General features: G+C 43.1%; 1 protein-coding gene across 1 annotated transcript; it reads right to left on the bottom strand.

Moving 5' to 3' along the window:
* Window positions 1–104: 104 nt before the first annotated feature.
* On the bottom strand, window positions 105–17,377 carry LOC148593996 (cytochrome P450 2H1-like). Its single transcript, XM_088528860.1, has 10 exons — window positions 17,281–17,377; window positions 8,023–8,135; window positions 5,353–5,515; window positions 4,266–4,415; window positions 3,645–3,805; window positions 3,031–3,207; window positions 2,449–2,590; window positions 1,997–2,184; window positions 783–924; window positions 105–286 (listed from the first exon to the last, which is right to left on the bottom strand). Exons 1-10 carry the CDS (start codon window positions 17,375–17,377, stop codon window positions 105–107), a joined length of 1,515 nt encoding a protein of 504 aa, XP_088384986.1.
* Window positions 17,378–17,857: the final 480 nt, after the last annotated feature.

The following is a 17,857-nucleotide window of genomic DNA, read 5'->3' as shown; positions in this document are numbered from 1 at the left end:
CTTTTGATAAAGAATCTAGTGTTTCAGTATTTCCAGATTAGAAAATGATTTTCATTTGAGGAGAGCTTTCAGGAGCTTGTGGGCTTACAACTGTGTTTACTTGGTTAACGGAGAAGAAAAGAGACCTCATAAGGTTTGCACACATTTGCAAGACTGTTGACTACTGGAGAAATGTCAATGTCCTTGCGATCTTTAACAGGTTTCAAAGTAAAATTCTGCAGGATGGATGCAAGAAATAAGAATAGCTCCATGCGTGCCAGACCTTCTCCTGCACAGACACGTTTTCCTGCAAGACAAATAAACAAAAGTGAGATGATAGTGGAATGTTTTTCCAGCAACTTATTTTGATCATTGCTTAATAAAAGTTCAGACATGTCAGAATAAACAAGCAGCACTACAGAATTTTGGAGAAGTGAATGAATTAAACTCGGGGGCTCAGTGTCTAGAACAACTTGGAAGTGTTTGGAGGGCAAAAACACTTTGAAAGTTTCAGCTTCTCATGTCCTGCTGCTGACTGATACTAAGTTTGGAGAGAAGGGACAAGTGGCATGGCTGTGGGTTACACATCATGCATCTCTTTTTTGTAGATTCAATTGGAGGAGATTTTGCAATGGTAAAGATGAAATCAACTGGAACTCTAGTGCAGGGTTTAGAGCTGCCCAAAAGTGACTGGAACAGGAGATCACTAGCATCACTGTGGAGATCCTGGTGGCAGAGCCACTGAAATTGTCAAGAATCTCTAGGAGAGGAGGCCTTAGGTTCTGAAATAGGTAGATTATTACCTGTAGAAAATGGCAAGAAGTAGTCACTCTTTTTAAAGGTGCCATTTGCATTTAAGAAGTGTCCTGGGTCAAAATTTTCTGGATTTGGAAATTCCTTGCTGTCATACAGGACAGACCTTAGCATAGGAAATACCAGAGTGCCCTGAATTGGCAAAGAGAGAGAAGAGACTTTAAAACAGAGATACTCTAAAGCAAAGTGGCATTGTGAAGTTCCCTATATGGACCCATTATGTACAGCCTTCAGTAAGAAGAAACAAGGTTAAAATTACATGAGACAATCTAATACCACTTCAGAGGAGCCACATCAAAGGCCTAGACCATTGCCAGTCTTGGTGCATATTCATGCCTCCAAAGGACTCTTAGCTTGAGGTATGTGCCTCCCTCCAAAGCTGAGACTTTAATTCTCAACTTTCCAGCTTTGAAATTAAATAGGAACAGAATCCAGCTCCAAAGTTTGTGTGGGGACAATATCTAGCCAGCCTGAAGTCCAGCACATGAAGCTCCAGCTTCTATTTGCCTCTTTCTCTGTTCTCTTGGCTTGTGCAAGCTCTATGGTCATCTCAGGGGGCAGCTGAAAGTGAACAATGCAAAACATAGCAGAGCTCTGGGCTACTGAGGTCAGGGTACCTAAGACTGCACATGGACCTGTGATTTGGTGAGTTAGGAAACTGCCCAGATAAATCTCTACTTAGCACATAGATAAAATAGGAATTAGGTGGTTAGAAATGCTCTTTCCCTAAGCAAAAGAGTACATCTTGAAAAGCATTATTACTGATCATGGATTCATGCTCTTTTACTCCTCTAGCCTATAAAAAGCTAGCAGAACTTTCTAATCTAACTAATCAAAGCTTAAGTGAGGAAAAATGTGTGCCACCAGTCTATGTAGAAACTAAGCATGGCAAAAACTCTTTGCAATGCAGTTCAATGTTAAGAGTGTTGAGAATATTTAGTTTTTTTTCCAAAGAAATGACAAAAGCTTGTTTGCTTGCATTTGTGTGAAATACAGAAAACTTCCTTCTCACAAAGAGGATGGAAAGGCTTTGTTCAAACAGAAGGAGCTGGAGCAGGTAACGTCTAGATGCCCCTTTCAGACTAAATTATTCTATGCTTAATTTTCAATATTGAAAAGAAAATAGGATGCAATGAACAGAAAGCAGAGCTTTGCCCTCTTGGGCCATAGGATCATGACTTTTCCCAGAAGCGCTAGAACTGACCTTGGGGATAAAATAGCCTCTGAATTTGGTGTCCTTGGTCACAGCATGTGGGACACTAAGTGGAGCTAAATCCATGAATCTCTGGATTTCATGGACCACAGCCTCTGTGTATGGCATCTTGCTCCGATCTGCCACGGAGGGGCTTCGGTCTCGGCCAATCACCTGGTCAATCTCCTTGTGCATTTTCTCTGTTAGAAAATAAATCAGCGTTGAATGGACAAGCCTCCTGTGTGTTTGCCTGGACCTATCCTGTGTGTACAGCAAAACTTGCTTTGTGCACACCAGCAATAATCGTTTACTGTGAACACAACCAAGATTGATACACCTTCCATTTTGTAAAGACATGTTTCCTTAATCAGGGGAACATTGCCCCTTGTAGTAATGACATGAGTTGTTCAAATCGATACAATGCCATAAAAAAGCTTTCAGTTATTTATTCCCTTTTGTATTACCTTCTATCTCTGGGTATTTCGAGAGAATCAGAAGTCCATATCTCAGTGTGTTGCTGGTTGTGCCTGTTCCAGCAAGGAACAAATCAAATGTGGTTCTGGTCAAGCTCTCAGCATTAAAATATGAATGACCATTTCCTTTCTCCTGGAAAAAGATTTGGCAAATTCAGAAACTCATTTACCTAAGTTATCTAAAGCAACAGGTTTATGAAGGAAAGTCCTGTACCCATTTTACATGTTCTTAGATACACCTAATGTCCATTCCGAAATGCAACATTCACTCTCCAGAACACCAGCAATTACAGTATTTTTACTGACTAACATCATGACTTTTTTAAAAATTTTGAAGGAACACTTTCTTACATCAACCTCCTTGATCTTCAGCTTTCCTAATGAGTGCTGCATGTCATTGTTCTATGTTTCTCTCTTTCTAAAATTCTTAGTAAGAAAATGGAGAGGACAGACTGAAATTGATGTGCCATGAAAAACAAATATGCAATAGTAGAGTGCCCTGTGAGAACTCTAAGATCCTGGGATTCCAAACAATGTTCTTATTGTAATCTAAAAAGACATCTGTTACACTACCTGTTCCATTTTGATAAGAAAAGCGTCAATAAAATCTCGAGGACAGCTGGGATCCAGAGTTTCCTGGTGGGCTCTTACAATTTCAGAAATATAATCATTAATTTCTTTGAGGTTTTTCCCCATTTTATGATGAGGCCCAGGTAAGCGTTCCAGGACACTTGGGAGGAAATTGTATAACTGTAAAAATAAAGTGATGGAAAAGCACATCCTGGTTAATTTGAGTGCGAAAAAGTCTTCTCTTAGCAGTGATTATGAAAAGAGATCAGTTAAGCCATTTTGGAGCGGTAGGTCTTTAATATTGTGGGTCTTCAATATTGAACTGGAATATGGTAGGTCTTTAATATTCAACTAGAATTTATTACCCTTTACAAACATCATGGCGTCACTGTATGCAAGGAAACATTTTACTACATTTTGATTACTTTTACAATGATATCCTTCCTTGGACATACAATGGCAGGAAAAAAAAAGACTGAGAAATTGTTGGCTTAACTGCTTTTTTGGCCTTCAGAAATCTTCTCCTACTTTAGGACAAACAATACCAATGAAAAACTAATAACATAAATATTCATTAATAAAATAAATTTCTTAACAAAAGGAAACGTTGCACGTACTATTGTATACATAGAGTCCTGGATATTGTTATTTTCCTCTAGCAAGTCAAGTAAATTCAGAAATTTTTTGTCATCATAATCAAACCGATCCCCAAAGACGATGGAGCAGATGATGTTGGAAACAGCATGGATTAGGTAGTTGGTAGGATCGAAGGGCCGCTCTGTAACAAAATCAGCATCTTGCATTAGTTATTTCGGTCCAGCGTTCCCTCTCCTGACAGAAAAGGAACGTTGTGGTTCTTGCCAGGACTGTGACACTCTCAGGGGAGATACTTAGAAGAAATAGTTTTGACTGATAAGCTACCAGAAAAGGCTTTTATGGGGTGAATCCAAAGGGTTACCCTGTGCCCTAGATAACAGCCTGTAGTAGTCCCCATCCCCAACATTGCATCCCTACGAGTTGGGAAGTATTGTCTAGTATTCAGAAGACTGGGCCCAAAAGCAAATAGCTGGAAATTAGTTATCTTGTCACCAGCTTCTTCAAGACCCCTCGGACTAGGGAGCAAATTCAGCAGCCGTGTGCCCACTTCTTGTGTCATGCATTTGGTGAAGCAGCTCCACACTCTTCACGCTCTTTGCCGCTACTAAGCTGTCCTAGGAGCCACAAAGTTCACATCTTACCGCGGGTGTTCTTGAGCCTCTCCACCAGAAAATGAGCTTCCTCCTGGATCCGCTGCTCAATGCTTTTCTTCCCCATCCCAAAATCTCGTAGGGTGGTGAGGGTAAATCGTCGGAGTTGTTTCCAGCCCTCCCCATTGCTGGTCACAACGCCTAACAGAGGAAGGAAAAGCAGAGATGCTATGAGGAGACAGAGTTTTTTCCTCTGTTAAGAGTTATACAGTGAATACCTGACATGCAAAAACACCTTTTTGTGGACTTTTACTGCAATTGCTATATTCCCCAAAGCCTACTTCTCTGCACTTCTGAAGATGGCAGATCTGTTCATTTGGATTGCCACAAGCTCAGTAAAACACCAGGACAAAGGGAAAGAGGAGCATGAAGTAGTGTTTGAAAAGGGGACTGGGCATGATGTTCCTCATTATTGGATGCCACCAGGCTTTCTCTAAGAGTGCTGCTGAAATAATCATTACAGGAAAGGGCTGCTTGTTTAATTGTAGAAGGTGACTGCATCTACTGACTGTGAGGTTGCTTGGAAAACCTGACAATTCTGTTTTCCCTTGTTTTCTAGCCTTCTGTCTCCTTCATACACTGGAATAGCTGTTTACTTGGATAAACAGCATACTGTGAAGTGCTATGCTGAATGAACCCATGGCATCGCTTTTACTGGCCTTGAATTAGGCCTGTGTTTAACTTCTCTTTGTTGTGCTTTGGAATTTGACTTTTGCTCTTTCCTTAGCAGTCTTGTATTGCTAACGTTTTCAGATATGGGGAAAGTTTACCAGCATGCTTCATGAACAATATTTTTGCCTAGAAATTGCAGACTGCTGAATAAACAAGGCACTCAGTGAAGCCAGCATACCACCTTAAACAGCTTATGTGTGTTTGTACATGTGTATGTGTAATTACCATTTACTCAAGGATCTAAGTAGAGAATTTGGCTCTTTGTCTTTCAGTTTGCATTTTTTTCTTTTTTAATACCTGACAATCATAAACAAAATCCCCACACTGCCTCTTTCACTTCCTTCTCAGCCCTTTCCTGGAGCATTGAAAGCATCAGCTCTGCACGCTAAGATTACCAGGAACATACCTTGGCCTTTGAAGAATTTCTCAAGTATTGGTAGAATGCCTCTTCCACTGAAATCATCTGCCTGATCAATCAGAGCTTCTTTCACAGCATCATAACCATAAAGGACCACAACCTCTCTTGGGCCAAAATGTATTTTGAAGACAGGACCATACTTTTGGCTGAGCTGTAGGAAAGAACACAAAGAAAATCACACTAGAACTGTGTCTTCACAGCACCTTTGGGACAGTCTGGACTCCTTGCTACAGGTGGATGTGAGGGATATGCTCCTTCCCCAGCTCATCCTGACTTCTCACACGTAGCCCTGTTCAGGTGTTAACTACCACATTATCTGATCCTGGTAGTTGCCTCCCTGATTTCTTCCCCCACCCAGACATCAACCATCAATAACAGTCCTGATGGCCCTATCCTGATGGGGAGATAAGGCTAACTGTGAGTACATCAGCCAACAGTCATTTCTGAATTGAAAGAATGACTATCAGTCAATCATCTTATCCCATAAATACGGAGACAGCCCAAGAGCCCATTGAGCTCTCCTTGCACGGCAGCGGGCTGCACGCTGGGATCTCCCCTTGAGCAGGGACACCTCTCAAGGATACTCCTCGAGGTTAAGAGATCCTTCCCACTACAGATTCGTGGTAAGTGACTATAGCGCGCCTTTCTCTTTTTGAACTTGTAAACCTTACTTTGTGCACAAATCCCTTAGACATAAACCGTTGACCAGGTCTGGGACTAGGACTGGATTCAGCCGCACCCAGATTCCTCTCAGAAGGAGTTTGGAAAGCAAGGGGGTCCAGTCTGAACCTCGTGACCCAACGGGAGGGTGTCCTTGATAATTCTGTGTATATCTTGAACCTCCATGCAGTAACTAATAAGTGACCTTGCCATAGAATCTCGTGAAAGCATTGTCATTACCAATAAAACCTATTCCTATTTCTCTCCCACGAGTGAAGTGCATTGTGTCACTCACCCCCCACCACCACTCGTTCCGTGACAGTGGATAACAACAGTTTACACAGGCTCAAAAAGCAGTTGAAAGTTTGAAAAGTTTCTGGGCCGCAAATCTCTGGGCACTGGAAGAGTATACCAGGGAATAATCTCTGACTCCTTGTGCTGGTTACGTATGCTATCCTGGGCATCTGCGTTGGGCTTGCAGTTGAGAAAAGAACATGGACTTTTGGTGTGTCCTGAAACACGTTTTCTCATGTTAAGTCTTTAAGAGCAAGCTAGATAAAGTCCTATTTCTTATCATAGAAAAACTGAATAACCTAGTGCTCTAAAATAAAGTAGCATGCCTAAGGAATGCTTGTGATTATCAACATTCACAAGCGCTAAGACAGAAAGGAGCTCTTATATGTGTGTTTGATGGTATACAAAGTGATGTGAGCCACCTTTTTGGCCCAAAGAAGTGAATGCTTTGAAGCAGTTTTGTAAGTCCTAATACTTCTTTTTTTTTTTTTTTTTTTAAACTCTGGATGTATATGTGGATGCCACCCCACCATGACGGACAAAATGTTCTCTTATGCTCTGGTCCCTAAAACTGCTTATCAATGTCCAAACTGGAGGCATGTAGTCATTGAACTGCAAAAACTGGGATTATGCTTTTCTCAGATGAATGTCAGTCACTGATAAGGGTGCATGAAAAAAAGAATTGGAATACATTTAGGCTCAGGCATATTTAATCTACAAGAGTTTCCTTTTAACAGTGCCTAACATGCAAAATTCTGAGCTCTCCACAGACTCTATGTTTGGAGGAACGATGCTTCTGGTATAGAGTTGCTGTGTGGAGACAGATAAATGGAGACTGAACTATAGGGGCTGAAGTAGATTGCTGCCAGTGGTTCTGAAGAGCCTTCTACTACATGACCTGTTGGCAGGTGCAGCCATGTTACCACTTGGCCTTCCCCCTCTCTAAGAATTCATACTTGACAAAATGCTACAGTGCCACCATGTTCCACATACTGGTAAAACTTGCAGACTTGCTGAGCCTGTAGCTCAAGCCTCGAGCTTCTCAGCTGGTCTGAATTTCTGAGAATACTGGGATTTGTCCCTGAGGATTTTTTCACCCCATGGAGAGGACCTCAGTTCAAAGTGTCTGGAAGTCCAGAGACCTTTCTCATCCATTCATTATCCTTCCCATGTACTCATGTTGCAGCTGCTCCCACAGAACTCCCAACACACAGGTTTGTGTTTGACAAATGGGTGCCATTAGCTGGGAGAAGAAACGGATAGCACACTTCACCTCCAGAATTTTCTGCTTCACACTCTACTTCTCCTCTTAGGAGATCCCGTCTATCTATGTCTATCTGCTAGGAAGGAGAGGCAGCAAAATGGAGTGAAGGTCATTCCCAAAGCAGGGCTAGGCAATGTTGCTATAGTAATGTGGAGCTGAGCACAAGAAGAGTACCATGAACTGCATCAGTACCTTGGCTGCAAAGCCATTTCACTACTGTCATGAGATCAGCAGAGCACTCATCCTTATCATTATTATAATAGATAACATACAGATTACAGATGCACACATTTTTGAGAAAGTTTCTTTTTCAGTGCTGCTGACATTCAGTTAATGCAGCTTTGACATTGTCTGTTGCATTGAGCTGAAAGCCCATCTGCACTGGACTTCATTTTAAATGTAATGGAGACAACACAGAAAGAAAAGAGACAATCCCTTACCTTCTCCAAGCTTTGAGGCACGTTTCGTGGATTCAAATGGAACACACTTCCAATTAAGGGGAGTGCTAAAGGACCAGGAGGCTGCTTCCCTGGTTTAGATTTACCTTTCCATGCTGAAAAGAGAAGGCATGAGAAACAAGTCATTAAGAAAATAGTGGTCATTCCTAGCGGCTCCATGGTGGGCCAAATAAAAGATGTCAAGTTTCAGAAGAAACTGAAACTGGACCTGCAAAGCCAGCTAAATATATATGTTCTAGCACTGAAACACATGGGAAAATCAACCAATGACACCTCTCTGTTTCTGATGAGATAGGAGGTTACTTATTAACCTGCACAAGATAAAAAAATGAACCAATTGGAAATGAAGTAATTGTTGACATGGACGATTTCTGTGTGTGTGTGTGTGTGTGTGTGTGTTCCTGGCTTGTGTTCCTTTGTGAAACACAGAACATAAGAAATCAACTTCTAATGCTATCAGAAGAACTTGAAATCCTTTTTTCTTCAGGACTTCAGGCAATGTTAAGATCTGTAGTAATCCTTGTGATAAGTGGGACTTGTAAATAGAGTAATGCTATCCTGGTGTGTTCCTTTACAGAATAAAGGTACGGAAGGGTACAGAGCCAAGATGCACTATGGACCAGAAAAAAAAAAAAAAAAAAAAAAAAAAAAAAAAAAAATAGAGCCTACTGCAGTGTATATGCCTATATAGCAAATTCTTGCTGTTTGTCCTCACTCACAGAGTAACCACCACAAGCCACTAACCACAGTGCAGGGAGAGAGGAATTGTGGCAGAAGAAAGGACATAAGCCTTTCCACACTCTGTCTTGGCTTGTACTTCAACAGCTCTGTGGCTCTCTCCCTCAGACCCACCGGGTCTCTGGCCTTTTCTCCTTCCCCTGAGACACACCAAAATGAGACCTCAGAAATGAGTGGAGAGTGAGGTGCATTAAGTACTGGTTGGATGGCAGAGCTCTGAGGGTCCTGGTAAATGGGGCCGAGTCTAGTTGGAGGCCTGCACCCAGTGGTGTCTCTCAGGGATGAGTACTGGGCCCTGTACTGCTCAACTTGTTCATCAATGACTTGGACAAGTGGACAGGGTGCGCTCTGAGCAAGTTTGCGGATGACACCAAACTGGGTGGAGTGGCTGACACTCCGGAGGACTGTACTGCCATTCAGAGGGACCCAGACAGGTTGGAGAGTTGGGTGGAGAGGAACTGCATGAGGTTCAACAAGAAGTGCAGGGTCCTGCAGCTGGGCAGGAATAACCCCAGGCACCAGTACACATTGAGGGTCGATCTGCTGGAAAGCATCTCCGTGGAGAGGGATCTGGGAGTCCTGGTTGACAACAAGTTAACCATGAGTCAGCAATGTGCCCTCATTGCCAAGAAGGCCAAAGGGATCCTGGCCTGCATCAGGAGGAGCGTTGCCAGCAGGTCAAGGGAGGGCATCCTGTCCCTCTACTCAGCTCTGGTGAGGCCGCACCTGGAATATTGGGTGTGGTTCTGGGTTCCCCAGTACAAGAGGGACATGGAGCTTCTCGAGAGGGTCCAGTGTAGCACGACAAAGATGATTAAAGGACTGGAGCATCTATCGCATGAGGAAAGACTAAGTGAACTGGGCCTGTTTAGTCTAGAGAAGAGAAGACTGAGAGGGGATGTGATCAATATGTACAAGTACCTGAGGGGAGAATATAGGGAAGATGGGACCAAACTCTTCTCATAAGGGGCCACTGACAGGACAAAGGGTAATGGGTGCAAGTTGAAATACAGGAGGTTTCACCTCCATGTGAGAAAAAATTTCTTTCCTGTGAGAGTTACAGAGCCCTGGAATAGGATGCCCAGAGAGGTGTTGTGGATTCTCCTTCTCTGGAGATCTTCAAAACCCACCTGGATGCGACCCTGTGCCACCTGCTCTAGGTGTCCCTGCTTGTGCAGGCGCATTGGACCATATGATCTCTAGAGGTCCCTTCCAGCCCTAGCCATTCCGTGAATCTGTGATTCTGTGAAAAGCACAGACCATACAGGCTTCCATTCAAACCATTCCCACAACATGGCACAGCCTGCCTAGCCCGTGGGCAGCACACTGTTCTGTGTAGTGCAAGGCTGGTGAGTCAGCTCCTCAGGACTCTTCACTATGCAAAGATGTGCCAGGAGGACAGAGGAAATGGCAGGGCTGCTTCCACCAATTCTGCTCACTGGAAACAGGACATGGAGGAGGGAGGAATGAGAGACAGGCCCACATCTACGCAGCATCCTTAAGACAACCCCAATGGGTGGGATTCACCTCACCAGCGCCAGCCTCGAAAGGAAAGCAACTGGGCCCAGCCCTCCCACGGGCACCTATCTGTAGGGGGGCCCAAACAGATATCACTGCCCTCTAGTGGTGCCTCTTTCCCCTCCACAAAGTGGAAAAGGAGCTCAGCCACATTCTTAGACAACCATTAGTACATGAGGAGGATCCCAACCAAGCTACCACATTAGTGGCTTCCTCGGGGCCATCAAAATGGGCCAGAGAATGATTCGGCTCTTTTCTTCCACCTAGACCATCCCATTGTGGCTTTTGAGATACATAGTAAAAAAGATACAAAGTCTTAGATGTTATGACACAGGAAAGAAATGTTAAAATTGATAGGATAGAAATATAAAATATATAACGTAGAGAACATTTGTATGTCCCTCAGGTGATGGCAATGAGCTGTGAAAAGCACACTACACTCTTTCTGTGTAGAAATCTTTCCTAACATCTAAACTGAACAAACCCTGGTGCAACTTGAAGCCATTTCTCCTTGTCCTACCAGTGGTTATTTTGGAGAAAAGATTGACCATGCTTCACTATAACCTCCTTTCAGGTAGTTGTAGAGAGCCATGTCGGGCTGTTTTGAAGAAGGTGATTCTGATTCCCTGTGCATGTCTCCTAGTCCTAACAATGTTCTTTACCAAAGAAGAGCCTTGCTGTTGTTTCTAATGTATTAACATTGGTTTGCCTACTGTACACTGAAGGTACCTATGTGTTTAAAAGCTAGATGTGAGTAGGCGAGTGAAAATGAGAACAGCCTTCCAGACCATGTCTGGAGGCTTGGTGGCATTCGGTTGGCAATTTTTCCCCCTTCACTTTTGCGGATAAAGTGACTTGCAGTGCCTGACTGGCAACACCAAGGGTAAACAGCTGCTGTGAATACTAATCCATTGGAAAAACAGGGCTTTGCTCACAGCTTAACTCCAAGGTCCAGGCATTCCTTTTTTAGTATCTCATTACCCTCTAAGGAGTTTCAAAGCAGTGTGCAGTAAAGCCAGAACTGTGCTGAGGACTCTGTGAGTTTCACTCTGAGGGAATTTAAATTCAAAAGGTTTTGGGTCACTTCTGATGACAGAAAGACAAGAACCAAACCTCAGGCTTTTCTGAGTAGGAAAGACCTATCCTGAGGCAGTTCATGCTCACAAGAAGCACCTGAAAGATTCTGATTTCTCCCAGCATGGCATGAAAGCAGATGCTGGAGCATTACAAAATGCACCATCCTCTGGCTGCCTGAGCTATTTTCTGTTCGAATTATCAGGGCTGGTCTCCACTGTGTGGAAGCACTGGACCAGCTTTGAAATTCTAGCCCTCCTTCTGGATATGTCTCCTGAAAGTTCTGGTTCTGCTGGCTCCAATTGATCTTGTGTATGGACTTGCTCTTGGAATGCTGTTTATATGGAGCCTTTGTATTTATATGTAGCCTTTAATATACATTACATACATCTCTTACCATTGGGACATACATTTCTTACATCTGATACTGACCCCTGGGTGACACTACTGGCCACAGGCCTCTAACTAGACTCGGTCCCATTTATCACGACCCTCTGAGCTCTGCCATCCAGTCACTTCTCAATCCACCTCACTGCCCACTCATCTAACCCACACTTCCTGAGTTTCCCTATGAGGATATTATGGGAGGCAGTGTTGAAAGCCTTGCTGAAATCAAGGCAGAGAACAATGTGTTATCATTATGCAGATTGGCCTGTGGAAATCTTGTGTGTTCTACTGTGAGCAACAACTCAGCTCTTAAAGAATTCTTTCTTTCAGAAACAACTCTCCTTCCTCTCTAGTAGAAAATGACTATGTCGAGCCCTGTCTTAATCCTGTCTTAAATCTGATAGCCATTGGACAGAGGATCTGCCAAGACTAGCACGTAATATGGTTCAGTCACTGCAGCACCATCAAGCAACTTCTGTAACACGTGCATTTGTAACAGGCTGCCCTGCTAGCACTAGAGATAAGATATGATTGTGTTGTTGTTTTTCAGATGATAGCAGTGCAAAAGTCTTGGTTAAACATTTGTGAACAAACTCATTTTACCCAAAAGACAACTCATTTAAATAAAAATCAAGCAAATGAAGCATCTTCTGTTCATCAGGGATTTCAAATAAATCGCAGATTGCTGTGACCTTGTTTAGATGCCAGGAGGGCATGGAAGTTCAGTAGGTTTTGCTCATAGCCTCTCACTGTGTAACCTGCACTGGGACTCTACCAACTGTCAATCGTTCTGCAGCTGCTGTTGCCCATGACCTTTGAGTATAGGCAAGTTCCTTAGCTTTAGATTCTGTTCAGAATTAAATAAGAGTAGGTCCTTCCCCGAGTCAGGCAGAAGAAATTCAGGAAATTGGAATGCAAGTTCCAAAGTAGAAAGAGGCACAAAGTTGAAGGCTGCCAAATTGCAAAGGAGATGGAGATGGCTGAGCACGAACTCCTGAGGTTGCTACTTCCTCCTTCCTACCCCACTTCAGCTGCATGGGCAGCTGAGCTATTAGGAAAAAATTCTACACCAAAAGAGTAGCCAAGCATTGGAACAGGTTGCCCAGGGAAGTGGTGGATTCATCATCCCTGGTAGTGTTCAAGAAATGTGTAAGAGAGGCATTTAGGGACATGATTTAAGAGGTGTGGTGTTGAGGGGCTTACAGTTGGACTCAAGAATCTTGAAAGTCTTTCCCAACCATAATGGTTCTATGATTCTATGAAGCACTTGTTGAACCACCACAGTGCACAACGGGGCATCTGGAAGGCCCACATCCTGGGAGATAAAGTGAAAGGGAAGATTCAGCAATGATCAGGTTACAAAAACATTGCATCTCCTTGGTGATATCGAGTAGCTACAGTTATGAGAAAAATAAATGAAATTATGCATTTAAATCATGAAAAGTAACTAATGGTAACACCAACTGATTTAGCATATGTTTTCATGACACTTTGTCATATTTTCAGTCCTGCCAGAAACAGAAGCACAAAGTAGCAGTATGGTTTGGATGGCTAAAGAAGAAAACTATGGAAACAGGATAATCCGAAGAAGTTATCTCACATACTGGCACAGCCAGCAATGGCCATTTCTTGCAGGACGATGATCTTTCTTCACCATGGTGACACCATCTACCCACTGACTAGGTAGAAAGTGAGGCTAGGGTAATTTCCTCAATATCACACAGGAAACCACTAGTATGTTACGATGCAAATATTTGTGGGAGAATATGCTATTGATTTTTTGTCTCATCAGCCTATTACTCGTTTGCACAGAGAGATTTACATATTTTCTTACCATCTTGGAGGCCTCAGTTTTGGGACAGAAAGTGTTTTAGAGATTAAAAGTATTCTAACTTCATGTTGATAGGTAGTTGTATCTGTCTGACAGTAAGGCTTTTCTAAACAAGCCAAAATACATTAGGTGCAGTAAAAGTGTTCATCGCATTTCCCAACTCTATATCTAAGTAACTGAGGAAATGCAAATTACCTTGAGAAAGAGGAGTGAGACAGCAAGTCAATGAGCAGTGCACAGAGCACATGATAGGATGGAGGGCACTGCTGGTAAGGGGTGTTTCTCTGCAGAAGGGTCAATTTGGTAACTGGGCAGTGGAGGCTGCAGGTACAAGCGTGGAGACTGAGCAGCACCAGTGGTTGCCTTCATGAAAGATCTCCAGGTATTGCTGTGCTAAGGCCACAGGAAGAAGGAAAGTTTGCAAGATCAAGCAGGCATTTCGGAGAGCTTATTTTCTGCTCACCATGGTGGAAGTCAGTTATGAAAAACTCTGTCTGGGCGTGAGATTTTTCGAAGATACTCATTGGATTTGACTTTCATTTAATGTTTAATAGTGATTGATTTAAAGGCCACACGGCCCATTCTCTTCTGTGGCAGCTGTCTTAATTCAGGGCTTCATTCTTTTGCCCCATCCCATAGCCAAACCATGTCACAAGCTTTTCCATTCTTCTCCATTACAGACTTACTCCGTGAGTAAACAAGGCCCAGATAAAGACTCCTCTGCTTTCTGCTTCCTGTGTGGAAGGTGGTTCAGTCCATCCTCGAAGCCGTGGTCTTCTGCTGCACGTACACCCACTCTAGCAATGCCAGTGCCTAATGCATTCTCTGTCATAAAAATGAGAGACGTCCAACATCATTTGGCTTAAATGGAGTTGGACTAGACGAAGAGGATGAGGTCAGCTGTGATTTTTTTTCTCACTTGAAACATGTCTAAAAATATCACATTTCAAAAAAAAAAAAGGAAATTAAAAAGAACCTCAAGAGTTGGTTATTCCCCCCACCTTCCTCCTGTATGACTTTCAAAGAAGGAGTCCTTCACTGAAATAAATCTCCCAGTAGTGCTAAGGCAAAATATATACACAGATTCATATGCAGCACAGTACATCAAGTTCTGTGAGTGTTCAATAGCTGTGATGATACTGTCACCACAGAGAAAGTAGCACTAAAAAGGAAGCTAAACGGATACTTCACACAGCCTATGTGGTATTCCCCAACGACTTGGCAGGAAGGATATTTGATTTTTGAGGGCTGAGTTAAACGTTTGGTAATGAACTCAATCTAGGCATCAGCTGATAGATTCCACACTCACTTGGGAAGAGGGCAGCAGCTCTGCTCCTGAGAGCACGCTAGGGACTGGGGGATGCAGAGGGGAAGGCTACAGGGACAGGCACCCCTAGGTGACCCATCAGGGGGTACTTCCTCATTCCCTATGCCCAGCCCACAGCAGCCACACTTGGCACACAAAAGGTTTACGAATGTCAGGGAGGGCTGATGCATTTTCCTACCTGCCATGGCAGGTGAATGACATTGCACACTGAAGTACAAACACCTGAACTACAGATTGAACTGCCATGCCCTGAACTCCCTTGGCCACAAACAGGGGTTGAAAAGTAGCAAGGGTAAGAGGGCAACTGCCTAATGATCAAGAGCAATTGAAAGGGAAGAACAAACTTAAATGAACTAATGCAAAGAATCAAAAGACGTAACTACAGCTATCTGCCTAATGCATGTAACCATGGTATACAATTTTAAAAGGATTTTAAGCTACTTTTCTAAGAGATCATTTTTTAAAATAAATTTTATATTGCTATACATATATGAAAATTTCTTGTCTATTGGCTTCACGGATATTCAGCCTTCATTAAATTTTACACTTGCCCCATCACTGTGTAAGCAATAATCTGATAGATTGGTTCTGGCTGCACTGGCTTCAAAAATTTTTCAACAGAAAAGAAGAATCAAAAGAGAAATACAATTTCTCTTCTTTATACACTGCTCTACTCAGCTCCATCATTTTTTCCCTTTACATTCAATAAGAAAAAGAAGAAGAGGGAAAAAATAATAAAAAAAAGGTTATTCCTCATATTTCAAAATATCAGACTCCAAAGCTAAAAGGCTTACATCTCGTCTGGTGGTCCACACCTCCACTAGAGTTAATGGGGTCAGTCAGGAATGTCTTGGGATAGAATCATAGGTAAGGTGAACTGCACCATTAAAACCTTAACATGCCCATTTATCAACATTACATTCATGACTATATGTCCAGAAAGTCCAGTATTTGCCTCAAAATATTTTTGGTTCTGAAAGAAGACTGCAAAACCAAAGAGGACCCTGGAGAGTTGTGTCACTGAAGATAACCTTTGCACTTAGCCACTTTGCTTATCTCCCCCCACTCCTTTTCTGGTCCTGGCATGCTTAGACACAGCCCAAGGAGAGCTTTTTGGGATTCAGTTCTTGTTAATATACAAAATACTCTTCAGAAACACCATTCCTCAAGCAAAGGTTTGTGCTGCAGGGGCTGAGGTGCTGCAGACTTGCTCCTTTCTCAGGTGCTCTGCAAGTAAGAGGGAAGGTTCGTTCTTCTCTCCAAAAGCCTTCTTTGATCAAGGAATTGCACTGTGTTGTACAGTCTGATCAGCCACATGTGTAATTACATTATGATGCAGAATCATGCAGTCCATATTTGATCCACCTGAGCTTGCCAAAGTAGTAAAAGTTGCACCATGTGTGTCAAAAGGCTACAGCTATGTGGGTAAATCTATGGGATGTTTGTTTAGAACATGTGCTAAAAATCACTTACTTCTTGACAGAGAAACAGCACCAAGACATTGATGTCTTTGCGCCTATTAAAGCTGGGTGCCTGCTCAGGTGGTTTATTACCTGAGTCCTGGAATTTTTTTCTTCTCTTACTGTTTCTGCTGTGTCCCACATGCTGCTTTCAAAACAAGCTCATACAGGACTTTATCCTTCTGCCCAGTGCTCAGTGCTGCCATTTAATGCCAAATAATTCTTCATATTCTCTTCACCCTGCGAATTGGGAGTCCTGGTTGACAAGAAGTTAACCGTGAGTGAGCAATGTGCCCTCGTGGCCGAAAAGGCCAATGGGATCCTGGCCTGCACCAGGTGGAGTGCTGCCAGTGGGTCAAGGGAGGGGATCCTGCCCCTCTACTCAGCTCTGGTGATGCCGCACCTGGAGTATTGGGTGCAGTTCTGGGCTCCCCAGCACAAGAGGGACATGGAACTTCTAGAGAGGGTCCAGTGTAGAGCAACAAAGATGATTAAAGGACTGGAGCATCTATCTTATGAGGAAAGACTAAGCAAGCTGGGCCTGTTTCGCCGAGAGAAGAGAGGACTGAAAGGGGATCTGATCAATATGTGTAAGTACTTGAGTGGAGAATGTAAAGAGGATGGTGCCAAACTCTATCTGATGGAAGTTCCATCTCCATGTGAGGAAGAACTCCTTTCCTGTGAAGGTGACAGAGCCCTGCAACAGGCTGCCCAGAGAGGTTGTGGAGTCTCCTTCTCTGGAGATCTTCAAAACTTGCCTGGACGTCACCCTGTGCCACGTGCTCTAGGTGTCCCTGCTTGAGTTGGGGGTTAGCCTAGATGATCTCTAGAGGTTCCTTCTAACATTAACCTAACATTAAGGGTAATTATGCCCTTAGTGCCATGGATTTGCCAATTAACCTTACCAAGAAATACGTCATTGAAAATTTTTACTGCAGCTGCCCACACAAGCCCAGATTTCACTTCATCTTCATCCAGGGCTGGAGGGATGAAGAAAGCCATGTCCTCTCCCTCAAACTCTGTCTTTTGACCCTTCATCAGCAAACAGAGGGACTGTTGCAAGAAGCCAGGAACTTAGGTCCAACACTCTCACCTCCCAGCACTGTCTGAAAGGCTTTGGCATAGATGAAGCCTTGGTCTAGGCCAGCTTTGGTTGCTGGCTGTTCTTGCACTTCTCTCCACCTATGTCCATCCACAGGTTGAAGGATGGGTTTAATTCACCTAAATAGGAGGCAGAGAGGAGAGGGCAGACAGAAGAGTAAATCTTCACCATGAAGTAGCTCCTTTTTGCTGTCCTTTTTTTTTTTCTGTTTCTTTTTGATTACCAGCTTTCATCAGAAAACTCTAGCAATATTTTTGGGGGAACACAAATAAATCTAATCTGTTTCCACAGGTGTTTCAGTAAATAAGATCACATTTTATTCTCAAAGGCCATAAACTCACATGTGAACCCTGAATGCTTTTGAAAGTGAATGTAGAGTC

This window comes from Tinamus guttatus, unplaced genomic scaffold, assembly GCF_059628265.1.
Source record: "Tinamus guttatus ecotype Peru unplaced genomic scaffold, ASM5962826v1 Tinamus_guttatus_pri_ptg000314l, whole genome shotgun sequence".
In the NCBI taxonomy this organism is placed as follows: Eukaryota; Metazoa; Chordata; class Aves; order Tinamiformes; family Tinamidae; genus Tinamus; species Tinamus guttatus.
Note: the sequence above shows the minus strand (reverse complement) of the source record. Positions and strands in the feature narration are given on the sequence as shown.